The sequence below is a fragment of the Syngnathus typhle genome, linkage group LG20 (genome assembly GCF_033458585.1).
Source record: "Syngnathus typhle isolate RoL2023-S1 ecotype Sweden linkage group LG20, RoL_Styp_1.0, whole genome shotgun sequence".
Classification (NCBI taxonomy): domain Eukaryota; kingdom Metazoa; phylum Chordata; class Actinopteri; order Syngnathiformes; family Syngnathidae; genus Syngnathus; species Syngnathus typhle.
The window spans coordinates 2,710,154-2,720,360 of record NC_083757.1 but is presented as its reverse complement, the minus strand read 5'-3'; the positions used below and the strand labels follow the sequence as shown (position 1 = coordinate 2,720,360).

General features: G+C 43.1%; 2 protein-coding genes across 3 annotated transcripts; one reads left to right on the top strand and one right to left on the bottom strand.

Moving 5' to 3' along the window:
* Window positions 1-743: 743 nt before the first annotated feature.
* asb4 (ankyrin repeat and SOCS box containing 4) lies at window positions 744-3,012 on the top strand. The gene is made up of 6 exons (XM_061266858.1): window positions 744-1,168; window positions 1,348-1,647; window positions 1,710-1,952; window positions 2,005-2,252; window positions 2,312-2,425; window positions 2,496-3,012. The coding sequence occupies exons 1-6, from the start codon at window positions 880-882 to the stop codon at window positions 2,682-2,684; spliced, it is 1,383 nt and encodes a 460-aa protein (XP_061122842.1). The 5' UTR covers window positions 744-879; the 3' UTR covers window positions 2,685-3,012.
* On the bottom strand, window positions 2,713-9,082 carry pdk4 (pyruvate dehydrogenase kinase, isozyme 4). 2 transcript variants are annotated; one of them, XM_061266862.1, is made up of 11 exons: window positions 8,699-9,080; window positions 8,247-8,388; window positions 6,842-6,913; window positions 6,341-6,525; window positions 6,092-6,181; window positions 5,763-5,840; window positions 5,560-5,636; window positions 5,371-5,469; window positions 5,188-5,301; window positions 4,942-5,055; window positions 2,713-4,343 (listed from the first exon to the last, which is right to left on the bottom strand). In XM_061266862.1, exons 1-11 carry the CDS (start codon window positions 8,814-8,816, stop codon window positions 4,197-4,199), a joined length of 1,236 nt encoding a protein of 411 aa, XP_061122846.1. In that variant the 5' UTR covers window positions 8,817-9,080; the 3' UTR covers window positions 2,713-4,196. The 2 variants fall into 2 exon arrangements, 1 of the variants encoding a protein (XP_061122846.1); XR_009710640.1 differs by lacking the exons at window positions 2,713-4,343; window positions 4,942-5,055; window positions 5,188-5,301; window positions 5,371-5,469 and having other exon boundaries at window positions 5,575-5,636; window positions 6,322-6,525; window positions 8,699-9,082.
* Window positions 9,083-10,207: the final 1,125 nt, after the last annotated feature.

Here is a 10,207-nt window from a genome sequence, read left to right as displayed (position 1 = left end):
CGATTTGTATCGTAATTAATTTTCCATGTTACTGTGAGAAACTTCTCTTACCTGGTGTGCTGAAAGCAATGTATAGATGAGGCTCCAGGCAGGCCAAAACATGTCCACAAGGGCTCATTTCACATTTGTCCATCAGATCATTGTCACAATGTGCTTTTTCGTTCCTCCTCTCAGCCTCCCATCCTTGGTCCTCGTCTTTGTTTTGGTCTACTTTTTGCATCGGGAAAAGTTGTAAGGGGGCAGCTATAATCCCTGTCACACTCAATAAAATGTGCTGTCACTGAAGTGTCTTTGCTTGAATTCTGCTCAATGCACAAATCATCATGCCAGTATTAAGAAATCAATTATGAAAGTAGTTCATACCACATTTTGGCTTCAATTGAATTGACATTCTGCTGCCCTCTGGGTGTCATAGCCACAAGGGGGCAGTGTAAGACAGCTCTAGTCTGCATCGACGCCGTCACAGGTCTTGGGAAGTTGCCTTAATTTTAGTTGTTCTTCAAAGAGGATAAAGAATATACGCTTGTGAGTTTGTTATCTGTATAAATGTGCCGCTGTGCCATTTTCAATGCCATCCCCATTGCTTAAGAAGTATAACTACATAACCAATGCTATTTATTTCATACGTTAGTCAAAACGAGGGAGTTATTGGATCTTGTTTTGAAAAAAAAAAAGTATTTGACAGCACACTCTCTCGCCTAAATTCGGTTTTGCAGTACCACCCACTGCCTTCCCCTCCCCCCAGGAAAGTGCAGCACAATGTCAAACTGGTCTATTTATAATCCCCTCTACTGACATTTTCCTCCTGTCACTAGTTGCTCCCGATCTTTCTCGTTATTTAGTCATGCAGCCCTAAATCAAGACTTTGAAGGATTTTCAATGCATGAATCTTTCATTATCTTTTACAATCTACTCTACGCTGTGTGGAGAGCATTTCTGCCAGCTGGTGTTGCTAATGTAGGGCAAGGGCCCTCTTGTCAAGAGGTCTTGATGGAAAACTTAAGCCCGACACAACAAGCTGTCAAGCAGCTGAAGCAACGGTACCTGGAGGCCTTGCAGACTAACAATGCCGAGGAGGTCCTCTCGATCCTGCGCGTTAAGAAACTCCACATTGACACTGTTTTGGAGGTGGACGACCCCAGCATGGTCCTGGCCTCGTACAAACAAGGTAAGAGAAAGATGCAAGCTAGGCAAAGAATAGGAAGGGTAGTGCGGAATTAAACGTTAACACGAAAAAGCTTTGTCGCTTATTTACTAGATGGTGATAAGGCTCCAAGAATCAAGACGACCAGGAACATTAGATAACAGCACATGCTTTTCTCACATTGCTAGCTTGATTTGTGACAGGGTATTGGCTGCCAGGCTACAAACTGGAGAAGTCCTGGGCAATGGGTCTTCATGTGTGCGTGATGTACAACGCTGTAGAAACCGCACTGGCGCTCCTTCAGGAAGGTGCGGCCATCAACCACATGCCCAACGGGAAGACGCCGTTGCATGTGGCCTGCGAGCTGTCCAACGCCGATTGCGTGGGTCTGCTTTTAGCCCACGGGGCAAAGGTCAACAGCGTGTCCCTAAGCGGACACGCGCCGCTGCACTACTGTATCACCAAAGAGTCGGTGGACTGCGCCAAGTTGCTCATCCTCAAAGGTAAGCAACATTTTCAAGCTCTTGTCGGGAGGAGCAAAAACATCTCATCTTTCCTCACGGAGGTGCGAAGGTGAGCCTACACAGTCACAACAATGAGGAGGACACACCATTACACACTGCAGCCAGATTTGGGATTCCAGAACTGGTTGCACTCTATTTGTCCCATGGAACCCCTGTGGACTTAGTCAACTCTTTCCATGAGACCGCCCTGATGACTGCCGCATTTTGGGCTTTTGACAATAAAGTGCAAACCTACAGCCAAGAACACCATCTCGTCTGTAGGATGCTGTTGGACCACAAAGCAGGTTAGGCTCGAGTGTCCTTCTCCGGGGATTTGTCTCACTACTACTTTTGCAGATGTCAATCTTCAAGAGGAGGACAATAAAACAGCTCTTCACAAGGCTTCCTGGAACTGCGATCACATCCTGATGCAGATGTTGCTGGAAGCCGGAGCGGATACACGAGCCATGGACATCAACGGCTGTTCTCCCATTCAGTATCTTCTGAAAGTTACTGATGTAAGACACACGGCCTTGCACGAAGACTGTTATCAGCTGCTGCTGAACCACAATGCGGCCAGGATCTACCCACCCCAGTTTCACAAGGTATGGAGACGCAGAGAAGAGAAGGTGGAGCGCATTTTTGGCTGTCCCGTCCTGTGCAGGTGTTGCAGTCCTGCCATGACCACCCTAAAGTTGTCGAGATCATGGTCAACTCATATGAACACTTAAAGCCTACAAGAAAGTGGAGAAGTGCCATTCCAGATGACTGCTACAAGGTAAAACTCTCAAAAGAAAGTTTTTAACCCCTCGTGGCTTTTAACTTTCTGTTTGTCCCGTCTATCACAGCGACATGAAGAGTTCTACGACTCCTTGTTCGTGGTTTGCTCGAACAGCCCTCGCAGCTTGCTGCACTTGGCCAGATGTGCCATCAGAGGCAGTATGGAAGAATCCTGTCAAAGAGGAGTAACCCAGCTCCCTTTACCGTCAAGCATTAAGAACTATTTATTGCTGACGCCACAGGGGATACTATATTGATCACTGCGCATAAACAGATGACAAAGAATTACACTTTGAACAAATATGACATTTTTGTATTACCCTTTTCTTCCCTTCATTTTTTTTTTGTGGTTAATGGTGAACAACAACTTTTGAAATGCAAACACATATGAAATGTATTTTTACAGTACACACACACACACACACTTTAAAGTCACTTGGTTTTGCTAAAAAATATATGAAGTTGCTCACTATGAGACTGGAATAAAGTGTTGTTGCATGGCAGACTTGTGCCAAAATCCTGGCCTGTTGGTTATAAAAATACGTTGCAAATTGACTACAAAAAATAAACTGCAGTACCATGGCATGGCGGGAACAAGACAAGTTTCCTACGAATGACACATTTTGTTTGAAATCCGACCAAACCCTTGTGAAAAGACTCATTGGTACATCTGATAGGATGTTTTGGAGTTATTAAAGCAAAATCTAAGATCACTACATTTAACAAGATACATTCATCAGCATGTTTGCTGTTAGTTAGTATAAAGGCCATTTGTCGTCGAGGAGCACGTGGTAAAGTGCGCATGCAAAAACAATACAATCCTTCACTTTCAGCTGCAACAGGTCATTTCATATATATTACAGGACTCATTTCAAAAGAGCGCGTCTCGGTCTTCTGTATGGCAATTCCCAATAACAGTCTATTCAAGCTTAATGCTTTTTGTATTCAGTGGTAAAAACATCTTTACGTGTCGGGACTCCTTTACCTAAAATGACATTACACTACTCAAATATGGTGCAAGTTTACAGTACATTCAAAGATGTTTGAATTGTCATTTCAGTAGTATTATGTAATATACTGTGTGTGGGGGTTGAGTCGATTCAGAGCATTTTTTTTTTTTTTTTTTGCTGTTCACATTCAGATGACCTCTTCAAAAGGAGGTCATTGTAGAACAGTTGGAAGATCAGGTGACATGAAGCATAGCGTATAAGCTATATTGAGATATAGTTTTTTTTGTTTTCTTTAAGTGTTAAATGTTTTGTAATTAAAATTTTTTTGCTTTTCTGCTTTTGTATAAAACCAACAATTTCAATTTACATACAATACTGTATATTGAAGATGCTAAATGTAAAAAGCAAGGTTGTTGGTGCACAGGTTTTGGTGCCGGTGAAACTGTCACTATATATCAATTCCACAGAGTCAAAATTGCGACAGTCACCTGATGCAAGTTTCAAATTTAAACACGTTTCTAATTAAGACCTAAGACCATACAAAGTTTGCAAATATTGTAGATTTTGGTGGGAAATGTTTTTTTTTTTTCAATAAAAACTAAAATTGGAAAATCTAACACAGCATATTTATGGGCTAATTGTGTTATTTCTAAATAAAATGAAAAGTAGCAAATGTAAGGTGGAACTAAAAGGAGATTGCAACGTCATAGTCTCATGATAAAGAATACAATTCACTCATAATCTGATCGGAACTGAACAAATTGTTATCGCTCCCATTCCTGCTCGTCTATTTTTGTCTCCACTACCTCCTTGTTTCCGTCATGAACGAGTCCTCTCGGTCCTGCCCAGTTTCTTTGGCTCCCTGCTGGGCATGCACCAGTCGTCGGCCTCCGTGCTGGTCTGGTAGTGGCGCAGGGCTGACTTGTTGAACACGGGGAGCCTCTCCACCGACTCTGAGGACAGGGCCTGTGAAACGGTGCCAACACAACAAGTTGTCTGAAGATGCGCAAAGACTAATAAAAACGGTTTTTACACGACAGTGACTCATGCTGCTGTGTCATTAACGCAGTGCTTCTCAATTATTTTCTGTTACGCCCCCCCCTAGCAAGAAGAAAACTATTCGCGCCCCCCCCCTCCCCAACGTGACTTTCCTAACTTGTCTTGTAAGTCGTAAAATGTTGCACTGTCGCAAACGTCATAGAAGTAACAATGAGAGCGCCACTGCCCCCTGCTGGGAAGATGCGCAATTACACTTTATTCTAGTACTGCAAAAAAAAAGCCTGTTCCCCAGGGTCACACGCGCCCCCCCAGGTATAGCACGGCGCCCCCCAAGGGGGGCGCGCCCCACTATTTGAGAAGCACTGCATTAACGTAATATAATGCCTCACCTTTGAAACAATTTCCTACTGCCATCTTATGAGCGCACTTAGTGTAGCTTACAAAAGGGCACATCTGTTATCAGCTGTGAAGGGTCTCGCGTTACATCATTTTGACATCCGTCAAGGCTGTGTACGTGATCGAGCCATGGCTATTTTAGATAGATGATCGCTTGAGCTCTTGTCACCTTTAAGTAGATGACAGCTGCAGTTCCGTAGCCCTCCATAGAATAGAGCTGCAGGTCTCCTTGGAAATACTTGGCATAGAGACGAGAGATGGGCAGGCCGTAGCCAAAACCTGCCTTTGGGTTGAAGGTAGCAATGTCAGCATTAGAGTAGCTCACCAATTCAAACTTTTAAACGCTAAAGTTGTCACATTTCTCCAAGTGCAATTTGTTAAGCTAATTCACAAGCAGTGTGCACTTAAGTCTCACCAGGGGGGCGTTACGAGAATTGTCTACATGTACAGGGCTGGGAGCTGTGGAGTACATGTAGCTGAAGAGTCGCTCGATCTTCCTCAGTGGGACTCCGCCTCCTCTGTCGGACATCTAAAAAAAAAAAGTAAAGGAATGAAAATGGTCTGTAAAAAAAGTTAACTGCCGCACGAGCTCACTTACCTTGATAGTCAGGTCTTCGGTGCCCAGAGAGACGCGCACTTTGATGCCGGGCAACGACGGGCTCGTCTCGTGGGTTTCGACTGTTGCTCGCATTGCGTTCTGAGAAGAGCGAACAATAAAGAGGCAGTTTAGTAGATGCCGGGGTGAAAAACAGGCAAAGGTTTGCCTTGGTTTGGTTGCTTACTATACCTTGAAAAGCTCAAATAGCATATGGTAAAGATGCGATGGCACATAAACAATGTGGAGGGGCTGGTCTGGGCTTTTGGCTGCGCAGCGTTCATGGTTTGAAAAAATGAAGAAGGAATGTTTGCAAACGGGCAAGTATTCATCAAATGCAGCAAAACGAGCGTACGTGCAATAATGTACGGCACAAATGGCTCTTTGAGACTTACAGTTCACTTGGGTGACTTCCATATCTGGTGAGGTCAGGTAATACTGCTCACACAGCATCTTTGAGGTTTCATAGGCATCTTAATTGATACAAGCAAAGATTAGAACAGGACAATGTATGGAGAATGACAATTACAATAACCCAACACACAGGCCCAATAAATTCCAGCCATAAAGTTAATGATAGCATCTTTTGACACTCCACCCTTTACACCGGACTATAAAAAAAAAAAAAAGATTAAATTCAGTCAACAATCTGTCCAGCGAATAGATGGCCCATTCAGTGTGCGTATGTGTTTATTAAACAGAAGTGAGGACCATCATTCATTACCTTTTACAACCTCCACAACGTCACAGGTGGGATCAATGCTGCCGATATGCTTGGGGTGAGCCGGGTTCACGCTGCCGTCGAAGATTAATGCTGCAAAACAAAGCGCAGGAAGAGGTGAAATTCTTCACTTCATCTCGAATCATACAGTACGGAGCTTTAATGCTATAAAACAAACAAACTTGAATATTGCACCTGAATAGAACATACATTAAGTGTGAGGATGAACTCACTGATAAGTGCTATACTGACTGTGCTGGTTCATGAGCATGCGTGTGGAGATACGGCTCATGTAGAAGCGGTCCAGAAAGTACTGCACGTTCTGGTTGGTTACGGGGTCCACGCCGAAGGCCTCCTTGAACTCCACCACACCCTGAGCCATTGTGGGCACCACGTTGTTGTGCCGATTGCGGATTTTAATCAGATTTTGAGTGAAGCTGAGGAAAAACACATGACCGATGGGCAGTACAGGATAAGTATGAGAACTACAATGTGAGAAAAAGACATCTTAAATAAATATTCAGTGTCAATACTGCCGATCTATGCAGATTGTATTTATCAAAGTACTCATTAAGTCAATAGTCGTAAGTCAATAGTGATTTGTGAGTCAATGAAGATGCAAAATTTTATTTCCGGCCACAATTTTACAGCAAATAAAACAAAATAACTACTATACTTGTGGCATTAGATCAACAGAAACACACTGTGTGCATGCATGTGCAAAGTTTTGTTTCGAGTAAATCAATCCCTTACTCTGTCAGGATGTTCTTATCATCTGGATCTTTCTCTAAAAACTCGACGAGCTCCAACAAACTCTGTGAATACCTATGGGAAGCAAAAATAAACAACACTTACGTCGGATTCCGATTGTTAACGGGTTCAAACATGTCAAAATAAAGAAAACGCAGTTTTATAGGCTAAGCACTTGATCCATAAAGTTGTCCATGCAGGCCGGTGGATGAAGACGCCTGCATATAACGCAGCTTGCAGAGTCACACACTCGAGCGAGCGCTTAGAAGGTAGGTGAAAGGTGAACGATGCAATAATGTTTCTCTCGGGCTGAGCATCAAATGACCCCACTTTATTTCCTGTCATGGAAACATCTGGTGGCTTAAAAAAAAAAAAACATTCTCGTACAATGAATCAAAAAATGGGTTAGGGTTACCAACACGTGAAAGCCACAGCGCAAGCAGGCCCGTTGGCCAAATACACAGACACACGTACTAGCCATGCCAGGAAGCGACAGGGGGGAAGGGGACTGACTGAACTTTTGACGTTGAAAATAGCTCACGTGACACATAACAGTCATGCCAAAATAACTGTCAGACGAGAGCAAAGTCTGACGATTGCTCTCCAATGTGTTATTGTTACTCCGGGCTATTTATTCGAATACCAGACACAAAGCACTAAACTTTATTATGCTCAACTAAGTTGTTGCTATGCAACAATGCAATTACAGGCACCCGTGATTGGACTGAACGTTGGCACTTATGTAATAGCATGTATGTAAAACTTTCACACTTTTATCACTACTTTCGACTACATTCATTCTTAATGACACGTGAGCCTGACTATGTCAGTGAAAGAAGGAGGCTTGCTTTGTCACGCTCTGCTTATACCTCATGTCTGTAAACAATCACCTGTTGGTTTCAGGAGAACTGGGGAGGAGACCATGTACAAATTGATTCTGAGTCACAAGCTAAAATAAGAAAATGGAATCATGAGGCTGGTCGAACATCATTTTGGTGTGCTCCCTCAATGGTTGTTGTTATGGTCATTGTCAACAAAACACGTTTGTGATGGAAATAAATATGAGGTGACAATGGCGTCTCTTTCACATGAAGTGGTGAAAGATGGGAAACGTGTCCATATTATCTAATTTGACACACATCACGAGACCTGCATCACAAGTGGTGTGTAATGGCAATTGGATTAGGTAGGACTGTTTTATAATGCGGTCATATGAATACATTATAATCTTGAACACCGAAATTAAAATGTAGGAAGAAAGCATAATGACTGGCTTGAACTTCTTCCAGTTTACTTTGCAACATGTACTGCATCGCGACCATTTTGAATAGTGCTTTCGACCTTGGGGAATTTGGGACTTCTGAGAGTCTGGTTGGATTAAAAAGAGACATTATGTGGTGTAGCCTACCAACTGGTGAGGAGCTTTAGGGAAGGAGTCCCGAGGAGCTTGTCTGGGAGGAAATCAATTTCTTTCATGATGTTGGCCAGTCGAACAGGGAGCTCCTGCCTCAGAAATACAAAGGAGGTCTTCTCGCACGCGTCGGCAGAGCCTGCAAGTCACAATGGCAACACAACTTAGCCAACAAACTTTGACCCAATTCTGTCAAATAATGATGAAGCTGCCTTTCGAAAGGAAAATACATGGAAGAATTTCGCAACTTCTATTGTTTATCACGCAATAGGATGGGCTAAGTTTGTCCAAGAGCTAATTATTTCTTTCATAGATTGCAGTACTAACAATTCTCGTGTTTGATATTCTGAATTATCATTACATAATATCCTTTTCATTGCCATTTGTAATTTTGACTTTAGCCCAGCTGCCCTTGAGATGTCGCAAGACTCTCTGAAACACAAACTTACCGAAGTCAATGAATTGCTTCATTGACAAAGGCGACGGTGAGAACTTGGAAAACCTCTCCACTTGCTTCGGTATTCCAGCCGCTGAGCTGTTTTTCAACAAAAACTGAGCCAACTTCATTGTCGCTGTTCTTGCACTTTAAAGAGCCCAGTTGTCATGAACTCTCCTTCCCTTCAACACACTCCAGTTTGCCGCTTTCCCCCCCCCCCTAGCAAAAACACAATACAAAACGGCGCTTGATTAACATTGCATATCAGGTAGTTAAGTCATAACCGTTATGAGAGTTTTTTTTATCCGTTTCTCTCCCGCGGGGTGTCCGCCGAGCATGTTTGGATCCTCCCAAAATGATGCGTCTCGACTTCTGCCAATGTTTTTGGGCGGAGACGACGACGAGATTGACATTAAACCGCCCCAATGGCCGCCATGTTAGCCGGCACAGGGAGGGGCGGAGGGTGCTTGAGAAAGAAATAGAGCCCACAGCCACCCCCCACTGGTAGACTGTATCTACTGCATACATACACTCGTTATCTTTTTATAAATATAAACCACTAGATTATAATCCAATCTGCAGTATATCCTACTTGTGGCCGGATTCTAGTTAGCGTTAGTGTACATCTCCCAGAGGCCGAATTACTTGCAGTCAGTTCAACAAATCAATGCGCGCCTCTACATTATTCCTACTTTGCATATTGAAACATAAACAGACGCTCTGCGAAACGACTGAATCGTAAAATGACCAATTTAGTAGTAGAAGCCAAGGCGCAGTCAAATACGACGTCAGAATGCACATATTTAAAATCCCTAGAGAAAATACGTCTTGGAAAAAAGTAGCACTTGAAGATCTGCTTGCATTCTTCAACTGTCCAGAAGATGGCGGTGTAGCAAACACCAATATTATTTTTTTAAATCACTTAGTTCTCCAAACATCCAGAAGATGGCAGTGTAGCAAAAGCTAAGACAATAAGTCAGTTCCTCTCTGTGGAGGTGGGCTTTCCTCATCCTCTTTCTCAGCATCATCCTTTTCCTCCGCTTCTGGACCTGCACCTGCCTCATCTCATGTCATCTCCTTGTGTCAGCCGCTGCAATCTGTAAGGCTCGCCAAACGCTTTGCAAGACCTGCTTGGTGGCTTTTCAAACACCCTGTGCTTTTTTTTAATGTCATTTAGATAGATAAAGGATGTGGTGAACCCTCCCGGCATTGCAGTGAGACAGCATCTTTTCCCGTGACACATCACTATCGACACGAGCGGACAAGGTATGAAGGGAGCGTTTTAACTATTTGCAATTGTGATATGAATGGACTATTCAATTTCTAAATAGAGATTTAAGTGACTAGCTGCTAGCTGTGGATTTACTACCGCAGAAATAAACATCTGCTTTCTGCTGGCATTGCGTGGTAAATTGCTATCAAAGTTATTTTATTCTCTGTAGCATTTGAATGCAGGATCAGGAGTGATTGTTAGAATTTTTGCCTTCTTGTTTTTATATTGTGTCGCGTACATGTATGTCTA

What these genes read in the sequence shown, in the direction of transcription:
- pdk4 (XM_061266862.1), bottom strand. Translation starts at nt 8,816, where the DNA reads ATGAAGTTGGCTCAGTTTTTGTTGAAAAACAGCTCAGCGGCTGGAATA. An exon ending in CATGCTCATGAACCAGCACA is followed by an intron (nt 6,182 to 6,340) that starts GTCAGTATAGCA and finishes TTTGTTTTGCAG; the next exon opens with CATTAATCTTCGACGGCAGC. An exon ending in ATTCTCGTAACGCCCCCCTG is followed by an intron (nt 5,056 to 5,187) that starts GTGAGACTTAAG and finishes TTCAACCCAAAG; the next exon opens with GCAGGTTTTGGCTACGGCCT.
- asb4 (XM_061266858.1), top strand. Translation starts at nt 880, where the DNA reads ATGCATGAATCTTTCATTATCTTTTACAATCTACTCTACGCTGTGTGG. An exon ending in CCTGGCCTCGTACAAACAAG is followed by an intron (nt 1,169 to 1,347) that starts GTAAGAGAAAGA and finishes GATTTGTGACAG; the next exon opens with GGTATTGGCTGCCAGGCTAC. An exon ending in GCTGTTGGACCACAAAGCAG is followed by an intron (nt 1,953 to 2,004) that starts GTTAGGCTCGAG and finishes CTACTTTTGCAG; the next exon opens with ATGTCAATCTTCAAGAGGAG.